General features: G+C 43.2%; 1 protein-coding gene across 1 annotated transcript; it reads right to left on the reverse strand.

Annotated features, from left to right (window-relative positions):
• Positions 1–4799: 4799 nt before the first annotated feature.
• zranb2 (zinc finger, RAN-binding domain containing 2) lies at positions 4800–25439 on the reverse strand. Its single transcript, XM_061975473.1, has 10 exons — positions 25292–25439; positions 20858–20910; positions 20675–20783; positions 19367–19449; positions 19224–19300; positions 14557–14709; positions 14261–14433; positions 5819–5878; positions 5473–5622; positions 4800–5315 (listed from the first exon to the last, which is right to left on the reverse strand). Exons 1-10 carry the CDS (start codon positions 25345–25347, stop codon positions 5258–5260), a joined length of 972 nt encoding a protein of 323 aa, XP_061831457.1. The 5' UTR covers positions 25348–25439; the 3' UTR covers positions 4800–5257.
• Between the last annotated feature and the right edge of the window lie 668 nt (positions 25440–26107).

The raw sequence follows: 26107 nt of genomic DNA on the forward strand, positions 1-26107 counted from the left end.
GACTGTTCTACTAGTAGCAGCGACATGACAAGTGCATCTATTGATTGACTGTTCTACTAGTAGCAGCGACATGACAAGTGCATCTATTGACTGTTCTACTAGTAGCAGCGACATGACAAGTGCATCTATTGATTGACTGTTCTACTAGTAGCAGCGACATGACAAGTACATCTATTGATTGACTGTTCTACTAGTAGCAGCGACATGACAAGTACATCTATTGATTGACTGTTCTACTAGTAGCAGCGACATGACAAGTGCATCTATTGATTGACTGTTCTACTAGTAGCAGCGACATGACAAGTACATCTATTGATTGACTGTTGTAAACAAAAAGTATGTAACAGTTCATCTTGCCGTTTTTATTGTAGCTTTATTTTTTCAATTGATTTGAAGAAACTGGTGTAGCAACATGACTAACATACCAGCTTGCAGTCAAACATTATTGACTCATTTGAGTGAAAACCATGCACTTTTAATAATGTTTCATGTCTGACAAATAGTAATGCAGGGTAAATACTGTGCCACACTAATAAGCAAAGAAATGGATTGAATTAAAAATATTTAGGGACATACTTTTGAAGTGTTTATTTATATTTCAAGGCCTTCTTATGACAGCACAGCAGGGGCCACTTGGAATATTTTGGACCCCAGGTGTCAAACTCCAGGCCAAATAGAATTATGTGGTGGGCCACATAATTCTATTTGGTTTTTTTATTGTGGCCACCCACATAGTCCTATATGGTTGGCCATAACTTTTCATCATGGCCCACCACATAATTTTTGCATTATTTGCCATGACATTTTATATTGGCCCCCCACATGATTCTATATATGGTTTGCCATAACATTTATAGTAGCCCCTCACATAACTCTATATGGTTGGCTCTAACATTTTATCATGACCTACCACATAATTTTATGTGGTAGGCCATAACATTTTATTGTGGCCCCCCCACATAACTCTATATGGTTTGCCATAACATTTTATCGTGGCCCTCCACGTAATTTTATGTGGTTGGCCATAACATTTTAATCATGGTCCACCACATTGTTTTTGTATGGTTTGCCATATTTCATCGTGGCCCCCCGCATAATTCTATACGGTTGGCAAAAACATTTTATTGTGGCCCCCCACATAATTTATGTGGTGGGTAATAACATTTAATCGTGGCCCCCCAAAATAATTCTATATGGTTTGCCGTTACATTTTATTGTGCCCCCCACACATAATTTTATATGGTTGGCCATAACATTTTACCGTTGCCACCCACATAATTTTACGTGGTTGACCATAACATTTCATCATGGCCCACCACATAATTTTTGCATTATTTGCCATGACATTTTATATTGGCCCCCCACATGATTCTATATATGGTTTGCCATAACATTTATAGTAGCCCCTCACATAACTCTATATGGTTGGCCCTAACATTTTATCATGACCTACCAAATAATTTTATGTGGTAGGCCATCACATTTTATTGTGGCCCCCCCACATAACTCTATATGGTTTGCCATAACATTTATAGTAGCCCCTCACATAACTCTATATGGTTGGCCCTAACATTTTATCATGACCTACCACATAATTTTATGTGGTAGGCCATTACATTTTATTGTGGCCCCCCCACATAACTCTATATGGTTTGCCATAACATTTATAGTAGCCCCTCACATAACTCTATATGGTTGGCCCTAACATTTTATCATGACCTACCAAATAATTTTATGTGGTAGGCCATAACATTTTATTGTGGCCCCCAACATAATTCTATATGGTTTGCCATAACATTTTATTGTGGCCCTCCACGTAATTTTATGTGGTTGGCCATAACATTTTAATCATGGTCCACCACATTGTTTTTGTATTGTTTGCCATATTTCATGGTGGCCCCACGCATAATTCTATACGGTTGGCAAAAACATTTTATTGTGGCCCCCCACATAATTTTATGTGGTGGGTAATAACATTTAATTGTGCCCCCCCAAAATAATTCTATATGGTTTGCCGTTACATTTTATTGTGCCCCCCACACATAATTTTATATGGTTGGCCATAACATTTTACCGTTGCCACTCACATAATTTTACGTGGTTGACCATAACATTTCATAGTGGCCCACCACACAATTTTTTTTATATGGTTTGCCATATTTTTTGTGCCCCCTCCCCCCACATAATTCAATATGGTTGGCCACAACATATTATTGTGGCCCCCCACATAATTCTATATGGTGGGCCATAAATGTTATTGTGGCCCCCCACATCATACTATATGGTTTGCCATAACATTTTATTGTGGCCCCTCACATAACTCTGTATGGTTGGTCATAACATTTTGTGGACTCCCACACAATTTTATGTGATTGGCCATAACATTTCATGGTGGACCACCACATATTTTTTATACGGTTTGCCATAACATTTTATTGTGGACCCCCCACATAATTCTATATGGTTGGCCGTAACATTTGTATGTGGCCTGCGAAACGCATTTTCCGGCTAAATATATTCATTGTTTTCATTTTGCCAGAAAAATGTTGCATATGCAATTGCAAAATATACAGGACTGTCTCAGAAAATTAGAATATTGTGATAAAGTCCTATATTTTCTGTAATGCAACTAAAAAAACAAAAATGTCATACATTCTGGATTCATTACACATCAACTGAAATATTGCAAGCCTTTTATTATTTTAATATTGCTGATTATGGCATACAGCTTAAGAAAACTCAAAAATCCCATCTCAAAAAATTTGAATAGCTCTTTTGCATGATTGGGTCTGGTGTCTTTCAGCATCTTCTTCACAATACCCCACAAATTCTCTATGGGGTTCAGGTCAGGGGAGTTGGCAGGTCAATCAAGAACAATAATGCCATGGTCAGTGCACCAGTTACTGGTGGTTTTGGCACTGCTGGATCATGCTGGAAAATTAATTTGTTATCTCCATAGAGCTTTTCAACAGATGGAAGCATGTAGTGCTCTAAAATCTCTTGGTACACAGCTGCATTGACTCTGGACTTGATGAAACACAGGGGACCAACACCAGCAGCTGACATGGCTCCCCAAACCATTGCTGACTGTGGGAACTTCAAACTGGATTTCAAGCAACTTGGATTTTGCTCCTCTCCAGCCTTCCTCCAGACTCTAGCGCCTTGACTTCCAAATGAAATACAAAACTTGCTTTCGTCTGAAAACAGGGCTCTGGACCACTCTGCAACTGTCCAGTGCTTCTTTTCCATAGCCCAAGTCAGACGCTTCTTCCGTTGTCTTGAGTTCAGGAGTGGCTTGACCATGGGAATACGGCTACATGCTTCCATCTGTTGAAAAGCTCTATGGAGATGATTTCATTTTACAGCATGATCTGGCACCTGCCCACAGTGCCAAAACCACCAGTAACTGGTGTACTGACCATGGCATTACTGTCCTCCATTGGCCTGCCAACTCCCCTGACCTGAACCCCATAGAGAATTTGTGGGGTATTGTGAAGAAGAAGTTGAAAGATACCAGACCCAATCATGCAAATGAGCTAAAGGCCGCTATTGAAGCATCCTGGGCATCCATAACACCTCAGCAATGCCACAGGCGGATTGCCTCCATTCCACGCCGCATTGATGCAGTAATCCGTGCAAAAGGATTCCCAACCAAGTACTGAGTGCATTGACATTTTCATGTTTGATTTTGTTTTGCTGTTATATATCTCCGGGTTGGGGAGGAGATCTTGCCCCAAGTGGAGGAGTTCAAGTACCTCGGAGTCTTGTTCACGAGTGAGGGAAGAGTGGATCGTGAGATCGACAGGCGGATCGGTGCGGCGTCTTCAGTAATGCGGACGCTGTATCGATCCGTTGTGGTGAAGAAGGAGCTGAGCCGGAAGGCAAAGCTCTCGATTTACCGGTCGATCTACGTTCCCATCCTCACCTATGGTCATGAGCTTTGGGTCATGACCGAAAGGACAAGATCACGGGTACAAGCGGCCGAAATGAGTTTCCTCCGCCGGGTGGCGGGGCTCTCCCTTAGAGATAGGGTGAGAAGCTCTGTCATCCGGGAGGAGCTCAAAGTAAAGCCGCTGCTCCTCCACATCGAGAGGAGCCAGATGAGGTGGTTCGGGCATCTAATCAGGATGCCACCCGAACGCCTCCCTAGGGAGGTGTTTAGGGCACGTCCGACTGGTAGAAGGCCACGGGGAAGACTCAGGACACGTTGGGAAGACTATATATCCCGGCAAGCCTGGGAACGCCTCGGGATCCCCCGGGAGGAGCTGGACGAAGTGGCTGGGGAGAGGGAAGTCTGGGCTTCCCTGCTTAGGCTGCTGCCCCCGCGACCCGACCTCGGATAAGCGGAAGATGGATTGATGGATGGATAAAAGGCTTGCAATATTTCAGTTGATGTGTAATGAATCCAGAATGTATGACATTTTTTTTTTTTAAATTACATTACAAAAAATAAAAGGACTTTATCACAATATTCTAATTTTCTGAGACAGTCCTGTATACACTTGATTATCTGATGTTCCAGTTATGAAAAAGAAACATCTGCTTGTCAGCTTGACTTACGGGTTCAAAGAAGGTTATTCTGTAAAAAATAACCAAATACAGTTGAATGCTCAAGACCTACAATGAAACATGAAACATAACAGAGGCAAATGGGAAAGTGGACATATTTGAAGATCTCACACCAACAATGACTTATTGACATAAAATACAATATTGTGAAAGGTGAATTTGTCTGTGAAAAAAAGGTTTGGACATTTGTGTTCATCATAAATGGTCTTCAAATTAGAATTGACAAGAAATAATGTTGACAAGACTTTTATTTACACACACGTTTCCTGGTAGAAAGCCTGACTCGGCACAATCTACTGTCAAAGTCTTGTAACACTAATAGTTGTGGCGTCCTCCAGTTTATGACCAGCGTTTGACAAACGATAAACATCCAAGCCAAATTAGGGTGAGATTTGTGCCATTGAGTGAGAACAAAAAGTTTGTAATACTTACCTTAAAAAGAGTTAATTAATTTATCATCAGGCACTGTTGCTAAACCTTTAAGAAGTTATGAATGCTCCTCAACAGGAACACAGCCAGTATTTGCATTTTACGGCTGTGTGAATATTGGTAACTTTAGTCGGACACAATTGAGAGCCAAGCTTCTAAAAATGAAACTAAATTAAAAAATGAACGGCGTACTTTATGCAGGATCTTCACATGTTGACATGCACTTGGACTGAGGTTCCTCTCGTCGTCTTACAGTAAGTTATTTCTTTTTACTACTGGAGCCGGAGTGGGAGGAGCCGGAGGAGCGGTTGCTGCGCCTGCAAGCACACAAACACCAGGGGAAGGTAGAAGTTAGCAGGTCTGTGCATACACGTCAAAGTCAGAGGAGCATGAAAACCAGCAGGACAAGGCCGGGAGCTTAAAGATGGCTAATCATAGTGAGTGCCACTGTGGTATTCCACTTTAAACCCAAACCTTTCGGACGAACGGGATCTCGAACGCTTCCGTTTTCTTCCTGCAGATGACGAGCGGGAGCGACTGCGCTTCTGTCCCACCTCAGGTGAGGAGGGAGGAGAGACGGGCTTCTTCCGGGGCGAGGAGCCCTTTCCAGACCTGGAGCTGGATCTTTTGGAGGGATAAACCAAGCAGTGAGGTCAGTGGGCAAGCTGGAAAGAACAAGCTAGGACTTCTGAGCTCTTCCATTAGTATTTGAAGTAAGGGCAACATTTCAAGTTAAAAGGTCATCAAACTAGCGTACAACAGTGTAAAGAGCCTGGGCATCACACTACACTCTCTGCAGGGAGAGAGTCACCTCATTCACCTGGAGCGGGACCTCGAACGAGATCCAGATCGGGAACTAGAGGAGCTTCTCGAGCGGGACCTGAAAGACAAAAACACAAAAACTGTCCAATATTTTTTGAAGGTGGCTGCAAAGTTCAACCCCGGTTTTCCACTGGATGCGTAACGGCGCCGGCAGCGGACTCTTTCCGTTTTTAGTCATTTTTTGTCCATATGCAACCTGTATCGGACTTTTTCATGTCAATTTGAATTTTTCATTTCAGACCCAGGCCTCTTTCGTATGTGGATAGGAATCTGATAAGTCTGCCATGCGACCGCAGGTCGGTAAGAGTCATTATTGGTCACAAAGACAGACGGTAGAGTTGTCCCCAAAATGTATTTCGATACTTTTCTAAATAAAAGGGACCACAAAAAATGGCATTATTGGCTTTATTTGAACAAAAATTCTTAGTGTACATGAAACATATGTTTATTATTGTCATTTAGTCCTTAAATAAAATGTTGAACATACTAGACAACTTGTCTTTTAGTAGTAAGTAAACAAAGACTCCTAATTAGTCTGCTGACATATGCAGTAACATATTGTGTCATTTATACACCTATTATTTTGTACACATTATGAGGGACAAACTGTAAAAAAAATATTATTAATCCACTTGTTCATATCTGCTTATTTTCTGCTTTAACATGTTCTATCTACACTTCTGTTAAAATGTAATAATCACTTATTCTTCTCTTGTTTGATACTTGACATTAGTTTTGGATGATACCACACATTTAGGTATCGATCTGATACCAAGTAGTTACAGGATCATACATTGGTCATATTCAAAGTCCTCATGTGTCCAGAGACATATTTCCTGACTTTATAAACCATCCATCCATCCATCTTCTTCCGCTTATCCGAGGTCGGGTCGCGGGGGCAGCAGCCTAAGCAGGGAAGCCCAGACTTCCCTCTCCCCAGCCACTTCGTCCAGCTCTTCCTGTGGGACCCCGAGGCGTTCCCAGGCCAGCCGGGAGACATAGTCTTCCCAACATGTCCTGGGTCTTCCCCGCGGCCTCCTACCGGTCGGACGTGCCCTAAACACCTCCCTAGGGAGGCGTTCGGGTGGCATCCTGACCAGATGCCCGAACCACCTCATCTGGCTCCTCTCGATGTGGAGGAGCAGCGGCTTTACTTTGAGCTCCTCCCGGATGACAGAGCTTCTCACCCTATCTCTAAGGGAGAGACCCGCCACCCGGCGGAGGAAACTCATTTGGGCCGCTTGTACCCGTGATCTTGTCCTTTCGGTCATAACCCAAAGCTCATGACCATAGGTGAGGATGGGAACGTAGATCGACCGGTAAATTGAGAGCTTTGCCTTCCGGCTCAGCTCCTTCTTCACCACAACGGATCGATACCGTGTCCGCATTACTGAAGACGCCGCACCGATCCGCCTGTCGATCTCACGATCCACTCTTCCCTCACTCGTGAACAAGACTCCGAGGTACTTGAACTCCTCCACTTGGGGCAAGATCTCCTCCCCAACCCGGAGATGGCACTCCACCCTTTTCCGGGCAAGAACCATGGACTCGGACTTGGAGGTGCTGATTCTCATCCCAGTCGCTTCACACTCAACTGCGAACCGATCCAGTGAGAGCTGAAGATCCTGGCCAGATGAAGCCATCAGGACCACATCATCTGCAAAAAGCAGAGACCTAATCCTGCAGCCACCAAACCAGATCCCCTCAACGCCATGACTGCGCCTAGAAATTCTGTCCATAAAAGTTATGAACAGAATCGGTGACAAAGGGCAGCCTTGGCGGAGTCCAACCCTCACTGGAAACGTGTCCGACTTACTACCGGCAATGCGGACCAAGCTCTGGCACTGATCATACAGGGAGCGGACTGCCACAATCAGACAGTCCGATACCCCGTACTCTCTGAGCACTCCCCACAGGACTTCCCGAGGGACACGGTCGAATGCCTTCTCCAAGTCCACAAAACACATGTAGACTGGTTGGGCAAACTCCCATGCACCCTCAAGGACCCTGCCGAGAGTATAGAGCTGGTCCACAGTTCCACGACCAGGACGAAAACCACACTGTTCCTCCTGAATCCGAGGTTGGACTATCCGGCGTAGCCTCCTCTCCAGTACACCTGAATAGACCTTACCGGGAAGGCTGAGGAGTGTGATCCCACGATAGTTAGAACACACCCTCCGGTTCCCCTTCTTAAAGAGAGGAACCACCACCCCGGTCTGCCAATCCAGTGGTACCGCCCCCGATGTCCACGCGATGCTGCAGAGTCTTGTCAACCAAGACAGCCCCACAGCATCCAGAGCCTTAAGGAACTCCGGGCGGATCTCATCCACCCCCGGGGCCTTGCCACCGAGGAGCTTTTTAACTACCTCAGCAACCTCAGCCCCAGAAATAGGAGAGCCCACCACAGATTCCCCAGGCACTGCTTCCTCATAGGAAGACGTGTCGGTGGGATTGAGGAGGTCTTCGAAGTATTCCCTCCACCGATCCACAACATCCGCAGTCGAGGTCAGCAGAACACCATCCCCACCATACACGGTGTTGATAGTGCACTGCTTTCCCTTCCTGAGGCGGCGGATGGTGGTCCAGAATTGCTTCGAAGCCGTCCGGAAGTCGTTTTCCATGGCCTCACCGAACTCCTCCCATGTCAGAGTTTTTGCCCCTGCGACCGCTGAAGCCGCACACCGCTTGGCCTGTCGGTACTTGTCCGCTGCCTCAGGAGTCCTATGAGCCAAAAGAACCCGATAGGACTCCTTCTTCAGCTTGACGGCATCCCTCACCGCCGGTGTCCACCAACGGGTTCTAGGATTACCGCCACGACAAGCACCAACTACCTTGCGGCCACAGCTCCAATCAGCCGCCTCGACAATAGAGGCGCGGAACATGGTCCATTCGGACTCAATGTCCAGCACCTCCCTCGTGACATGTTCAAAGTTCTTCCGGAGGTGGGAATTGAAACTCTCTCTGACAGGAGACTCTGCCAGACGTTCCCAGCAAACCCTCACAATGCGTTTGGGCCTGCCAGGTCTGTCCGGCATCCTCCCCCACCATCGCAGCCAACTCACCACCAGGTGGTGATCGGTAGAAAGCTCCGCCCCTCTCTTCACCCGAGTGTCCAAAACATGAGGCCGCAAATCCGATGACACAACTACAAAGTCGATCATGGAACTGCGGCCTAGGGTGTCCTGGTGCCAAGTGCACATATGGACACCCTTATGTTTGAACATGGTGTTCGTTATGGACAATCTGTGTCGGGCACAAAAGTCCAATAACATAACACCGCTCGGGTTCAGATCCGGGCAGCCATTCTTCCCAATCACGCCTCTCCAGGTTTCACTGTCGCTGCCAACATGAGCATTGAAGTCCCCCAGTAGAACGAGGGAATCACCCGGGGGAGCACTCTCAAGTACTCCCTCGAGTGAATCCAAAAAGGGTGGGTACTCTGAGCTGCGGTTTGGCGCGTAAGTTCACTTTATAAACATAATATGAATTTAAAAAAAGGAAAAAAGATGTTGTGATGCTAAAAATATCGATATAATCATAGAAACGACTACATATGCTCCTGTACTTGGTATCATTACAGTGGATGTCAGGTGTAGATCCGCCCATGGCATTTGTGTACATTCAGGGGTGCTAGCTTGCTGTTAGCGGTGAGCTACTGTATCCTCCTACAGTGTGTAGTGAAGCATGTTTAGCTATTTCTCGTCCTCCAGTGATAATAATACCTGTAAGAAACGTACTTTATTTGTCGCCATGGAGGGCAGGATTAGTGATTTAGAAGCAGCTAAAACACTTCAGACTGCGGATGGATTTTAGCCGATAGCTAGCTCCTCCTGAGGGTGTTTCAGTGTTATAACTTTAACTTTATCTTTAGTTTTTAAACCAAAATGCGTCCATTCTCCCTTTTCTGTCTACACATTGTGTCTGCTTGTAAGTACTCTGTGTGCGCGCGCTGCCGAACATGCTCCTCTGCTCGTATAACCAGCAATGTCATGACGTGATGACGCGTCGTCATGCCCATTAAATATATATATATATATATATATATATATATATATAAAATCTCCTGATGATTGAGGGAACCCCCCCTCATGAAACAGGCCTGTAGAGATTAAATAGTCTTGTGATTTTTTTTTCCCCCACACACACACACATACATATATATATATATATATATATATATATATATATATATATATATATTGGTATGGGGAACCGGTACTTTTCAGAAAGAGTATAGTACAGTTTTTGATTAATTAGTACCGCGATACTATACTAGTACTGGTATACCGTACAACCCTAATAGACGGTTACAAAATAGTTGACAAATGAGCAGAAAACAGGCGGAAATCAAATGTTTTAGGAAGTCAAGCCAATGTTCCACCACTCCTGTCTCAGACAACTACCCACACGTTCTTCAGAGCAGATGTCCAAGTAAATGTCCTACAAACGGCGAGAGCCAAAATGCTCAGACTCTTCCTTTTTAATCTTCTACACGCAGAAAATAATGACTTTGATTGCACAAAATCCCTGGAATTGCCACAAAATGGAGCCATGTTTACTTCCGTAAGCACATGACGTCACGTCTGCATGCAGGTCAGATTGTGTTCACATTAGACATGACATTTTTATGGACTATATGAAAACATCCTGCAGTGTGGACGTAGTCAATGTGCTGTTCCACATCTCTGCGCTTCTATATTTGTCGGTCGCAACAACACGGTGGGTCAATTTAGCTCTAATCTGCTTGTGCTGGACAGCTAGTCATGCACAGACACTAAACAAATGATCCTGTTTGCTTTCAAAATAAAATACTTTTTAAGTCAGCTTGTCAAAGGAGGCAATTTCAGCATGACACAAATGGAGGACATGCTGATTCTGGAGGTCCAAAATGAAAGAATCACTGTTCTTCTGCCGCAACGTATTCAGTGGAAATTTGGGGCAAGACCGAACAAACAATCTTTGAAAAAAACAATTGTCTTTTGTGTAGATGTCTACTGATTTTTTTAACATTATTCCATTATAAAGTTGTTCTAATGTCCAAAGTTTTTATTTGGGATGGAACAGTTAAATAAAAAGTGAAGTGTTCAGATGACTGAACACGTTTCAGAGTGTGTGTTATGGCAAAATTATGATTTGAGTAATCTGTCACCACAATTTGAGTGCAACTGTTTTTGTGCGCTGCTTTGTCATTGCATTGGTCTGGTTTTGTCCTAAAATAAGACACTTTTATGACCTTTACACATTTTACGAGCTTGCCCTAACCCCCCCTCTTCAAGTATGACAGATTGCTATGATGTTCGAAGATCACTAATTTAATAGTATTTGTCTTTTGGTCAAAAGGGGTTTCCTGTATGATTGAGGACCATGTTTAATCAAAACATTCCTGGTCACAATGAGATGGTGTGTTTTGCTCATCTTCCTTCCCCCTGACAGGACAGGACAGGACAGGACGTTTTGCCCAACCCCTCCTCTTCCTCACATTACCCAAAGCAGATATAAACATCTTAAAGATGTATTTGCCTCTCTCACCTCATCTTCCTCTACTTCTTTCTTTCTGTAGCAGCGTCAACTTTCTCCTTTGCAATCTGATATTTATAGCGATCTCAAATAAATACTTAAAAATATAATTTTTTTCTCTGCACAATTATTTTTCTGATTAAGAACAATTCCAAAAGGTGTTGTTGAAAATAATGTGTTTCTTTTGTGCTAATAACTTTGTAGTTGTGATCACACAAGTCGCCATCATGAAGTGATAGAGAAGCAGGAGAGTTCAGAGGCGTTGGTGCCGTAGAAGTTGCAGACATGTTGTCACAGCGGCAAGAACGTTGGAGATGAAACTGCTGCTTTGGTGGCTTGGAATTACCGGTACTGCACGCTTCTACTGTGTAACTGAGTGCTGGACAACCACAGGGGAGGGCCAGCTGTCAGTAACATCCTACATGTCATCCAAGTGTGCCAAATGACAAGGAATAGTCACCAGCAAAAAACAACGTTCAATCCCTGCATCTTTTAAGAGGGGTGACTGGGACAGGACTAACACTCCAACTAAAGTACTAAAGACTGGTTGGCAAAGACGGCAATGAATGAAGAGGCACCTCATGCTGAAGTGGAGGGTGTGGGATTGTAGCACATTGTAAAAAAGCAGATTATAAAATGTTGACGTTGCTTGTTTTTATATACAGGTAAAAGCCAGTAAATTAGAATATTTTGAAAAACTTGATTTATTTCAGTAATTGCATTCAAAAGGTGTAACTTGTACATTATATTTATTCATTGCACACAGACTGATGCATTCAAATGTTTATTTCATTTAATTTTGATGATTTGAAGAGGCAACAAATGAAAATCCAAAATTCCGTGTGTCACAAAATTAGAATATTACTTAAGGCTAATACAAAAAAGGGATTTTTAGAAATGTTGGCCAACTGAAAAGTATGAAAATGAAAAATATGAGCATGTACAATACTCAATACTTGGTTGGAGCTCCTTTTGCCTCAATTACTGCGTTAATGCGGCGTGGCATGGAGTCGATGAGTTTCTGGCACTGCTCAGGTGTTATGAGAGCCCAGGTTGCTCTGATAGTGGCCTTCAACTCTTCTGCGTTTTTGGGTCTGGCATTCTGCATCTTCCTTTTCACAATACCCCACAGATTTTCTATGGGGCTAAGGTCAGGGGAGTTGGCGGGCCAATTTAGAACAGAAATACCATGGTCCGTAAACCAGGCACGGGTAGATTTTGCGCTGTGTGCAGGCGCCAAGTCCTGTTGGAACTTGAAATCTCCATCTCCATATAGCAGGTCAGCAGCAGGAAGCATGAAGTGCTCTAAAACTTGCTGGTAGACGGCTGCGTTGACCCTGGATCTCAGGAAATAGAGTGGATGACATGCAGATGACATGGCACCCCAAACCATCACTGATGGTGGAAACTTTACACTAGACTTCAGGCAACGTGGATCCTGTGCCTCTCCTGTCTTCCTCCAGACTCTGGGACCTCGATTTCCAAAGGAAATGCAAAATTTGCATGGTTGGGTGATGGTTTGGGGTGCCATGTCATCTGCTGGTGTCGGTCCACTCTGTTTCCTGAGATCCAGGGTCAACGCAGCCGTCTACCAGCAAGTTTTAGAGCACTTCATGCTTCCTGCTGCTGACCTGTTCTATGGAGATGGAGATTTCAAGTTCCAACAGGACTTGGCGCCTGCACACAGCGCAAAATCTACCCGTGCCTGGTTTACGGACCATGGTATTTCTGTTCTAAATTGGCCCGCCAACTCCCCTGACCTTAGCCCCATAGAAAATCTGTGGGGTATTGTGAAAAGGAAGATGCAGAATGCCAGACCCAAAAACGCAGAAGAGTTGAAGGCCACTATCAGAGCAACCTGGGCTCTCATAACACCTGAGCAGTGCCAGAAACTCATCGACTCCATGCCACGCCGCATTAACGCAGTAATTGAGGCAAAAGGAGCTCCAACCAAGTATTGAGTATTGTACATGCTCATATTTTTCATTTTCATACTTTTCAGTTGGCCAACATTTCTAAAAATCCCTTTTTTGTATTAGCCTTAAATAATATTCTAATTTTGTGACACACGGAATTTTGGATTTTCATTTGTTGCCACTTCAAATCATCAAAATTAAATGAAATAAACATTGGAATGCATCAGTCTGTGTGCAATGAATAAATATAATGTACAAGTTACACCTTTTGAATGCAATTACTGAAATAAATCAAGTTTTTCAAAATATTCTAATTTACTGGCTTTTACCTGTATACAAAGAAAACTATTGTCGAGAAAGACTGTCTTTCACTTTATGTTGACTGTAATTCATAACATTTTTGTTTACACTAATTCAAGGAACAGAGCTTCAGGAGCTATTTTTTTAACTTTTATTTTAGAAGATTTATTTTGGAAGAAGCACAACTGATACATGGTATCAGGCGTGTTACAAACAACAATGTGATTTTATGATTTATTTCTCTCCATGTCAGAAGTTATAAAAGGTTGTTGACAGAAAATGCATCAGACTGCTGTCACAGCTTCAAAGTTAAGGATGACAGTGCCATCTGTTGTTGACTAAATAACCTAATACCTCAATGATAATGATACTGAAGTTCCCCATCTCTGAAGACAAGTGATGCTTTTAAAGCTGACGCACATATCAATGAACATGTCATATATGTAATATGCCACTATTTCATGAAGGAGCATCAGAATCTTTCCATCTGTAATGTGTTTTATGGAGATGTTAACAGTGGAGTTGAATATTTACATGGCCTAAGATGACATTCAATTATTCCTTTCCTTAAAAAACCCAGGAGAATGATCATCACACATTAAAGTGTCTGAAACATGACAAATAGAAAATAAATATGTTGACCATTAAATCAGAAGGAAGTTGAACTGATACTGACATTTTGCCCGGATTGACCTGTACCCGTTTACCTGGACCTCGACCGAGAACTGGAGCTGGATGAGCGCGAGGACGAGCGGGAGCTCGCCGAGTGGCTGCCATCTTTCTTGGCCTGCTCCTTCTCCTTCTCCTTCTCCTTCTCCTCATCGCTGGCGTCTAGGTCATACTTGGACAGGTCGCCATCGCCGTCATCTTCGTCTTCATCCTGGACACCAAGTGTTGGAAAAAAAAACACTTTAAAAATGTTGCATGCTCGAAATAAATAGTCATGCACTACTTTGCCTGTAACGCTATCAAGAAAAGAATTATATTTGTGAAGTTTGCTCACATCCAGTTTGTACTTGGACAGGTCGCCGTCTTCGTCGTCGTCATCCTCTTCTTCCACCACCTCCACTTTCTTGACCTCTACTTTCTTTTCACTTCCTTTTGAGGAAGACTTGCCCTCGTTCTTCCCACGATACTTCTTCTTTTTCCTCCCAAACTGTATAGTAAACATATTTCACAAAGTGTTTCTTAGGGCCTGTTTACAGGGTATCAGGGTAAATCCCATCTAACCTTATCCGTGTCCACACACACAACAATGCCACCGTTTAAGACCCCTTCTGCCCCTCCGTCCGCCGGCGCAACGCGACCTAGTACGCATGCGTGGAAAATGCGCACGTCATAGTCACCTCCAGTGTTGCTTTGTGTGCAAGTTCTTAAATTAAATGTAACTTATATGAACAATATCCAGTGTTGTGGTATTTCAATGAACTGGAATCCAGTGTGCTGTGGGGTCCTATTGTAGTGAATCACACCTGAGACATCATACATTAATCAAATCTTTATTAGACATGTAAACAATGTGATAAAGAACACTTAACATCAATCAATCTAGGGATCTAGATATCTGGTCAGGACACTCCTCACTCTTTTGCCTTCACCTTCATTGTCCATTACTTTTTGGTGACTTCCTATACTCTGGATCTAGACGTTGAGTCCGCGACATACATAGCGGACAATAACTGATACAGTCTGCTTTGCCAGTCCAGAAGCATTCGCCGCTTTCCGTAGTTAGTCTTCCCTCGACGGCCAGGTAATACAAAGCACACGCTACCTTTTTTTATCACATCCACGAGAGCTCGCATTCTTGTTGTCTCTCCTTTGACAAATGCACAAAGTTTTTCCCTAAGTAAAATCACAGCTGACTTTTGAAAGTTCTCTTGCCGTCTGAGAAGTGTTGTATCCCAAATAGCTGCAATGGCTTTCTCTTAAGGTATTCATGTGTGATTTCCACAAGCGTCTGTACATGTAGAAGAAGGAGAAACACGGGCATGTCTGGATGACTCGCCTCCATATTTCCAGTGGTTACGAAACCGCTTTATTATGAAGCTGGCTGTGGTGTCTTCTTTCTGATGTCACTTCCTGTGTGGGGCGCGGTCTTTCTGGCGTCACTTCCTCTCCGAACTCAGTTTGTAAATGATCAATGAGTCCATACAAAGCTAAGTGCCAGAGATTCAAGAAATACACGGCGCATTTAGCCGTGTAAAAATTTGTCCGAGGAGGAGGACCTTAAATGCTGGTTTAGTGTGGCTGAAACGGGGCTTAGGCTAAATAATAATTTGTTCAAGGGGATACAAGACTTAGTGTAGACATGCAGAGGTGGGAATCTTTGGGAACCAAAAAGGACTTGATCCGATTTAGAATTGATTCTTGAATCAAACCAATTCTCGCGATGTGTTAATTGCTATAATCAATTATAATGACATAACAGGTTGCAGGATTAAAAAAAGCTCCTTCTGGTTGCAAGGAGATGGCCTAAAATGTTATTAAAATATTTATTCCTATTAAAGACAAAAAAAAAACATTTTTTCCACCCAAAACGATTACCGTATTTTCCGCACTATTAGCCGCACCTAAAAACCACAAATTTACTCAAAAGCTGACAGTGCGGCTTTTAACCCGGTGCGCTTTATATATGGATTAATATTACGATTCATTTTCATAAAGTTTCGATCTCGCAACTTCGGTAAACAGCCGCCATCTTTTTTCCCGGTAGAACAGGAAGCGCTTCTTCTTCTACGCAAGCAACCGCCAAGGTAAGCACCCGCCCCCATAGAACAGGAAGCGCTTCTTCTTCTACTGTAAGCAACCACCCGCCCGCGTAGAAGAAGAAAAAGCGGGCGGATATTACCGTACGTTTCATTTCCTTTGTGTGTTTACATCTGTAAAGACCACAAAATGGCTCCTACTAAGCGTCAGGGATCCGGTTCATGAAAAGACGCAATCTCTCCATCCGCAAACGGATTACTATTTCACAGCAACTGATATTCCTGTGAACCGCACTGTGGATACAACGGGAGCACGTACGGTGAATATTCGCACCACAGGGAATGAGAAGTCATCCTTCACTGTGGTTCTAGCTTGCCATGCTAATGGCCAGAAACTTCCACCCATGGTGATATTCAAAAGGAAGACCTTGCCAAAAGAGACCTTTCCAGCCGGCGTCATCATAAAAGCTAACTCGAAGGGATGGATGAAGAAAAGATGAGCGAGTGGTTAAGGTAAGTTTAAGTTTACGCGAAGAGGCCGGGTGGCTTTTTTCACGCAGCTCTGTCCATGTTGATATACGTATGTTTGTGATTGCACATTTGCGTACATTTTGGGAGTGAACAGAGTTGTTAGAACGCTGGTTTTTAATATATTATTAAAGTTTGACTGACCTATCTGACTGTTTTTTTGACATTCCTTTAGCGCAGTTAGATGCGGCTTACAACACCGGGCGGCTTATAGGTGGACAAAGTTTTGAAATATGCCGTTCATTGAAGGCGCGGCTTTTAACCCAGGGCGCCTTATGGTGCGGAAAATACGGTATTGAAAATAATCGATTCAGAAGGACGTGATACACAAAGCACACGTATTTTCTTTATTATTAAAATAACACTAAAACTTTAACAAATAACCACGGAAAAAGACAAATATTTGAAACACTCAAATAAAAAATATTTGGCTCAAGTAGCCAGAACAATATTATATAATATTTCTTCCGCCTAGAACAGGGGTCGGCAACCTTTACCAGTCAAAGAGCCATTTTGACCAGTTTCGCAAATTATAGAAAACAATGGGAGCCGCAATTTTTTTTTGAAATTTTAAATGAAATAACACTGCATACAAAGTTTTCTTTTTGCTTTGTTCTATGTATAAACCAGGGGTCTCAGACACGCTGCCCACACCTTTATATGGAATTTGAAAGCTGGTGCGGCACGCAGGTTTTAAATGAATGGCACTTGTCAGCGTCATGCGTGCCGTGATGGTACAGCATATAGCACCCACTACAACCAGCGTGCCTGATCAGCCACACGTTGTATGGTGTTTCCGCTTGCAAGGCATACTTGGTCAACAACCACACAGGTTACACTGACGGTGGCGGTATAAAAAAAACTATAACACTCTTACTAATAATGCGCCACACTGTGAACCCACACCAAACAAGAATGACAAACACATTTCGGGAGAACATCTGCACAGTAACACAACATAAACACAACAGGACAAATACCAGAATCCCATGCAGCCCTAACTCTTCCGGGATACATTATACACCCCCGCTACCAAACCCCGCCCACCTCAACCAACGCACAGAGAGAGGGGGGGGGGGGGTAGCAGGGGTGGATAATGTAGCCCGGAAGAGTCAGGGCTGCATGGGATTCTGGGTGTGCATGGGATTCTGGGTGTTTGTTCTGTTGTGTTTATGTTGTGTTAAGGTGCAGATGTTCTCCCGAAATGTGTTTGTCATTCTTGTTTGGTTTTGGTTCAAAGTGTGGCGCATTATTAGTAAGAGTGTTAAAGTTGTTTTATATGGTCACCGTCAGTGTAACCTGTGTGGCTGTTGACCAAGTATGCCTTGCTGTCACGTACGTGTGCAAGCAGAAGATGTATATTGTATAACAAGAGTTGGGCTGGCACGCTGTTAATACAGATTATAGAGAGCGCCAAATGTTGTACAATCATGGCACGCCCTTATTATAGCTGTAAGGGTGAAAATCGGTGAATATTAATCCCGGGAGTTTTCTGCGAGAGGCACTGAAATCCGGAAGTCTCACGGGAAAATTGGGGGGTTCAGCAAGTAAGCTGCTGAGCCGCATCAGAGTGATCAAAGAGCCGCATGCGGCTCCGGAGCCGCGGGTTGCCGACCCCTGGCCTAGAAAGTGTAGTGAGAGGCTATTTAGTTGTGATTTTTTTTTTGTCATAAAAAAATACAATCATGTGTGCTTACGGACTGTATTCCTGTAGACTGTATTGAGAATATAATGTAGGAATCAGAAATATTAATAACAGAAAGAAACAACCCTTTTGTGCGAATGAGTGTGAATGAGCGTAAATGGGGGAGGGATGTTTTTTTGGGTTGGTGCACTAGTTGTAAGTGTAGCTTGTGTTTTTTATGTTGATTTAAAAATATAAAAAAAAAAAAAAAAAAAAAAAAAAAAAATTTTTTTAATTCTTGTGTGGCCCGGTACCAATTGATCCACGGACCGGTACCGGGCCACGGCCCGGTGGTTGGGGACCACTGTCTTAAAGCACCTCTTCCTGAGGGTATTTCAGTGTTATTACTTCACCTTTATCTTTTTATGCGTCCATTCTCCCTTTTCTGTCTACAAACTGTGTCTGCCTGTAAGTAATCTGTGTGTGTGCGCTGCCCAACATGCTCCTCTGCTCGCAAAACCAGCAATGTCATAACGTGCCAACGACGCACCGTCATGCCCATTATACGGTACTTTTGAGAGGCGGTATAGCACCGAATATGATTCATTAGTATCGCAGTACTTCACTAGTACCGGAATACCGTACAACCCTAATGCAAACAAGAACTTTGTCGTCAAGTTTGTTACAATCCGGCTTCAAAACATTCGTCGAGGTGAACCCAGGCTAACTTACGATCGAAAGTCGTTACTGGAATTAACAGTTTGTAAAGGACGGCTCCTCAAATAAAGAGAAATGTGACAAAGTAGTACACACCTCATCGTATTCGCCATCAGACTCCTCTCGCTCAATGTACTCCACATTTTCCCTTTCATTAAAACCTCCACCATAGCCTGGAAGCACGTGGGGGGAGAAAATGAGAAGAACTGTGTTGCATAATAAAAAATGGGAAACATTACCTGTTCTCTCTTCAAGCTTGGCGTATTTTGGAGTGTTACACATGTTGCACTCTGACCTCCGTGCCCAGTTCACGTTACCACACCTGCATGGGGAGGGCAGGAGGGGGAAATAAACAAGTATTACGTCATTCATAGGCCTGGGCTGATAACACAATCTGCTCAATGATATTTTGACCTACAAATTAATGCTGATAAATGACATCCAAATTAACCACTGATGTAAAGATACTACATAATAATAATGCAGGTATACTCTTATAAATGCAGTAATATTCTTCGTATGTTTTTAACATTGCAATTGGAATGTAAGGTTATAAAGATCCAAGTTCAATAAAACAAATAAAAATAGAAATAGATTGAAGAAAAATCTTAACCAAAAGCAATTTAGTAACGTGTCATCAAAGAGTAAAAATGCATTTTGTTCAATATGCATCATAACAAACAGTAATATTTAAAAAATGGATAGATGGTAACAGTCCAACTCATACTGACTGGTATACACACACAATACATACCGACTGTTATACACATAATACATACTGACTGGTATACACATACATAATAAATACAGACTGGTATACACACACACACACAATACATACTGACTGGTATACACACACATAATACATACTGACTGGTATACACACACACACACAATACATACTGACTGGTATACACACACATAATACATACTGACTGGTATACACACACACACAATACATACTGACTGGTATACACACACATAATACATACTGACTGGTATACACACACATAATACATACTGACTGGTATACACACACACACAATACATACTGACTGGTATACACACACATAATACATACTGACTGGTATACACACACACACATAAGAGCCTTATTTTAATTTGTTTGTTTTAATGTGTCGATCTTCCATTTTAACTTAACCTTTTCGAATGATTTTCATAAATGCAAATGAGGTGATCACTTCCGGTTTATGTGACGTCACGCGAGTTCACTTTGTTGATCGGACGTTTCAACTTGAGTTTATATCGATCACTTTATGCAAAGACAACACCGCCTTTATGTTTTAATGTGTGAGTTGTTTACACGGTAATGTCATTACACAAGTTTAGACATTAAGGCTTCTTGTTTTCATGTTAGCATTTAAACTATAGCAAGCTAGTCTGTTCGTTATTACCGTTTTACTGTAATAAACCTATTGAAATACTGAAAAAGTGACTGCTCCTGCAGCCCGTATCAACGCCTGTCAAAGTTATTGACTTATGGAATATCTGCCCAGGTCTGGTGAAGCATCACACGTGGCACCTACGTTTTGCACTGCCAATCATTTGCGCTGAAAAGACCTCGACTCTTCTCGGCCAGAGTCTTCCCGATCTCCGTTCCTCCTGCTTTCATCATCTTGGCCTCTGTGGTTTTGTCTGCACCAAAACAAAAATCTAACATGTGAGGCTGCATTTCTTGGATGACATGTTGAGAATTGTGTGTGTCTCACCTCTTCCACATCTATTACAACTTGTTCTTCTTGCAAAGTTGACATTTCCACACCTGTTCAAGCAGAAGAGGCATGGATGTAAACACCTTCTATGTGGAATCACACACAAGGACGACTTTGTGCACACCCAGGAGTAATATGACTTGCATTCACTGAGGGGGTGGGGCAACTGGGCAATAAATAGTGCAGTTGTCTGTCACACCAGTGTTGGCGTTAACGCACTTTTTGTGCCTTTTTACGTATTGAAATCAAAAAGGACACGCAATTCCAGAAGCCTGTGCGCCGCCCAGACGTGGATTTTTTATTTTTTTTTACTGCCCGTTTGCTTGTTTTTTAAAATTTGATCGGTTATCGCTTTCTGCTGGTGTTTTGTTTTGTTTATATTTACCAGATCAAATTTTCGTCCCCTTTTATTGCGTTTTTATTGGTCGTGAATTTCGATTCGCCGAAAGTTTCATCAATGACAAATACTGCCTCAGTTTGCACTCGGAAAGCTTTACCGCGAGGGACTGTCAAAAGAAAGACTTGATGGTAAACACTAAGGTGAGTGTAAAGTCAACCTTTTTAACTTCATCCTGTGCCATGGCTCCAGTAAATGACTTGTTTTAGTCTTTGTGAGTCCATGGAAACTCCACTTTTATCTCCCCCTGAAGTGACATCGTTCCAAGGATGGAGACAGGCTAGCTGTTAGCTTCAAGCTAACCAGCACCCGACCAGACTCCTCCACCCCAAAAACATACTTTGCAGGTCAACAAACGGGGAAAATATGTGCCTTTTGAAGTGTTAATGTGCGAGTCTTGGAGAAATGACTGACAAGTTAGCAAGTGTCGCTCGCATCGCTGACATCATCACCGTCATTGTTTACTGAAGCAGAGATGCTGACTGTGCGTTATGATCAACTTTTTATCCATAGACATATCAGAATTAATTATTTATTATCTATAGCAGGGGTGTCAAAAGTGTGGCCCGGAGGCCATTTGCGGCCCGCAGCTAATGTTTTAAAAGGCCTAAGGCACATTCTTAACATACTATTAAAATAAACAAAAACAAAACAAAAGTGGAATAAAAAAGCTTACAGGTGAAATATCATTTAGAAAAAGTTGCAATGTTGACTAATAAAACAAAGCTGTTTTTTTCTTCTTTAAAACGGTCATTGCTCAAAACATAATATTGAATCAAAATCAATGTTTTTATGAATTATTGACCTATCCAAAGCTCCCATTACTTCACATCAATTACACTTTGAAAAATATTTTGGTGGAAGAGTTTGCATATTTTGTGTGTTTGCCATAAAAAAAACAGTTTTCTTTGACAAGAGGTCAGAAAACAAACAAACAAAAAAACAAGAGATTTAAGCGTTGAATAAATAATGCATGTATGACAAGGCACACATGCAAAACAGTTTTTACACTTTTATACTGAAATAAATACACCTACAACTTATTAAATACAAATATAGAAACAAAAACTACCGGCAGCGGTAAGGTTTAGACCCACGAAGGAAAGAAGAAAGTGAATTAATTTTTATAACTGAATACATTTACATAAAAAATGGTTTTCTTTTGTATTTTTTTTTTTTAAATAAATGATGACAACCTTTTTCCAAAACACAATATAGAATGTTAAAATACTGAACAGATGTTTACCATATCCCAATAAACACATGTTCAGTATTTTAACATAACAGTGTTTGATTGTGAGGCATTAAAAGCCACAAAATGCAACGGGTCCATCAGACCCACAAACGCTGGCTGAGTAACAACAATATGAACGTTGCACGGGAAATTTCTCTGCCAGTTTCTGCATCCCACAGGGATTCTTCTTTTGTGTTTCAGCACCGGCGGTTCCCACACAAGGTTGCAACATTGTCTGCTCTCATTTTCTCGCACATTTGACCCTCTGATGTTCTGTGTACCTACACTCTGTCCTCCTCCTGTCTAGGCCTGCTGTTGGTGTGTGTGTGTGTGGTACCGGACATCTTGTATATAATAGAAATGTGTAGGGGGGGAGTGTATGGTGTGTGTGTGGTCATTAAATATGTATTCTGATATATGTTCTTCACAGAAAATGAGCCAAAGTCAGTGAGTCTCAGTTTGAAAAATTAATTGTATAGTTTTTCTTTTAATATAAAAAAATGAAAACGGGTCCCACAGACCCGAACACCACACAAGGGTTAAGGCGGTCTGTCATAACGTTTGTAGCATTCGGACATTAATGTGAGGTTTTGTATTATCCATCCATCCATCCATCTTCTTCCGCTTATCCGAGGTCGGGTCGCGGGGGCAGCAGCTTAAGCAGGGAAGCCCAGACTTCCCTCTCCCCAGCCACTTCGTCCAGCTCCTCCCGGGGGATCCCGAGGCGTTCCCAGGCCAGCCGGGAGAGATAGTCTTCCCAGCGTGTCCTGGGTCTTCCCCGTGGCCTCCTACCGGTCGGACGTGCCCGAAACACCTTCCTAGGGAGGCGTTCGGGTGGCATCCTGACCAGATGCCCGAACCACCTCATCTGGCTCCTCTCCATGTGGAGGAGCAGCGGCTTTACTTTGAGCTCCTCCCGGATGGCAGAGCTTCTCACCCTATCTCTAAGGGAGAGCCCCGCCACTCGGCGGAGGAAACTCATTTCGGCCGCTTGTACCCGTGATCTTGTCCTTTCGGTCATGACCCAAAGCTCATGACCATAGGTGAGGATGGGAACGTAGATCGACCGGTAAATCGAGAGCTTTGCCTTCCGGCTCAGCTCCTTCTTCACCACAACGGATCGATACAGCGTCCGCATTACTGAAGATGCCGCACCGATCCGCCTGTCGATCTCACGATCCACTCTTCCCCCACTCGTGAACAAGACTCAGAGGTACTTGAACTCCTCCACTTGGGGCAAGATCTCCTCCCCAACCCGAAGATGGCACTCCACCCTTTTCCGGGAGAGAACCATGGACTCGGACTTGGAGGTGCTGATTCCGATCCCAGTCGCTTCACACTCGGCTGCGAACCGATCCAGCGAGAGCTGAAGATCTTGGCCAGAGGAAGCCATCAGGACCACATCATCTGCAAATAGCAGAGACCTAATCCTGCAGCCACCAAACCAGATCCCCTCAACGCCCTGACTGTGTCTAGAAATTCTGTCCATAAAGGTTATGAACAGAATCGGTGACAAAGGGCAGCCTTGGCGGAGTCCAACCCTCACTGGAAACGTGTCCGACTTACTGCCGGCAATGCGGACCAAGCTCTGGCACTGATCATACAGGGAGCGAACTGCCACAATAAGACAGTCCGTTACCCCATACTCTCTGAGCACTCCCCACAGGACTTCCCGGGGTACACGGTCGAATGCCTTCTCCAAGTCCACAAAGCACATGTAGACTGGTTGGGCAAACTCCCATGCACCCTCAAGGACCCTGCCCAGAGTATAGAGCTGGTCCACAGTTCCACGACCAGGACGAAAACCACACTGTTCCTCCTGAATCCGAGGTTCGACTATCCGGCGTAGCCTCCTCTCCAGTACACCTGAATAGACCTTACCGGGAAGGCTGAGGAGTGTGATCCCACGATAGTTGGAACACACCCTCCGGTTCCCCTTCTTAAAGAGAGGAACCACCACCCCGGTCTGCCAATCCAGAGGTACCACCCCCGATGTCCACGCGATGTTGCAGAGTCTTGTCAACCAAGACAGCCCCACAACATCCAGAGCCTTAAGGAACTCCGGGCGGCTCGCATCCACCCCCGGGGCCTTGCCACCGAGGAGCTTTTTGTATTAGAGGTTTTGTATTAGTGTTCCTAAAAATCCGATATGCAGGCCCCCCGGACACATTTTTTTTTGTCTAAATTTGCCCCCCCCTAGTCAAAATAATTGCCCAGGCCTGATATAGAATGTGAGATATAACAGGATAATGCATACATTTATCATTTATTTTCAAAAACGCTTACAAAAATAGTGGGACCCCAATTTCATGACTTAATGGGGGCCCCTGGGACCCCATTTTGAAACATTTTGTAATGTGACATTCATTCACTGAGGGAGTGCAGTTGTCTGTCACACGAGAAGTTATAAAAGTGGGCTGCAAGGTAAACTCTCAGTACATGATCTTTTGCTTCCATCCATCCATTTCCTACCGCTTGTCCCTTTCAATTTCGAGCTAACGTTAGCGAGCCTGCGAGCTAGCGGTCACAGACTGGTTACGCCCTTAAGCACCCATCATTTCCCACAAACACGTAACATTTGATGTTTTTAATTCGGCGTCCTCGTCTGCAATAGATGTGATAAAACAAACAACATAGGTATAATAAAACAAACAATGACGATGCTAGCTATGCTATGCTAACGGCGCAGGGCCTAGCAGGCTAAAGAAAGTTGCCCTGTTAGCACCATAAGCTACTTCCAGATATACTTGGCCCTGGAGCGAACAAACACACTTTGTTATTCTCCTTTATACTAACTTACTTTTTATCAGGACATATCCAGTCCCCGTCGCTCACTCGGAAGCTCTTGGTCGACATTACGTTGTGTGTGTGCGTGGAGGAGCCTGGCGAGCTGGACGTGTTCAACACCCAATGGTGCCTTCAAGGACTGTGCGCCATCTCCGACTCTGTCGCTTTTTTTCACGGAGTCCAATTACACTTTATAAACACGCAGCGTGACGTGGAGTCAATGCACATGCCTATTTAACAGCCACATAAACTCGATTCTTTTAAATATAGCCACACCGGGAGTGTACAAATGTGTATTCCCCAATCGTTTGGAAAAGTCTTACAACACGCAAACGCACCGTTACAGTCATACAACAACGTTTGAATAAAACAATATTTTTTTGCTATTTGGATTTACACTGTATGAAAAAAAAAAGAAAATTAATTTTACCTTTGCAACCTCATTATACTATTGGCTAAGTTTTATATATTATATATATTGTTTTTTGTGCCTTTAAAAAATAATTACAACTCTACTTTAAAACCAAAAAGCTGTGAAAACTATGATGCTGTGTTCCAAATTTGGATTATTTATGGAGCTTGTGTGAGCTTATGGCTTTACATTTTGTTACATATGTATATTTTGCATTCTATTTTAGTTACTTTATTGAGTTTACAACCCCCCTGGTACCCCAGCACCTCCAAAACCCTCAAATCTAGACTCCAAACATCCCAGATCAAGCTAGTCAGATTACTTCTAGACCTCCACCCCAGATCACACCTCACTCCTACCCACTTATCCAAAGTGGGCTGGCTCAAGGTGGAGGACAGAGTAAAACAACTTGCACTG

Source organism: Nerophis lumbriciformis, linkage group LG14 (assembly GCF_033978685.3).
Source record: "Nerophis lumbriciformis linkage group LG14, RoL_Nlum_v2.1, whole genome shotgun sequence".
In the NCBI taxonomy this organism is placed as follows: domain Eukaryota; kingdom Metazoa; phylum Chordata; class Actinopteri; order Syngnathiformes; family Syngnathidae; genus Nerophis; species Nerophis lumbriciformis.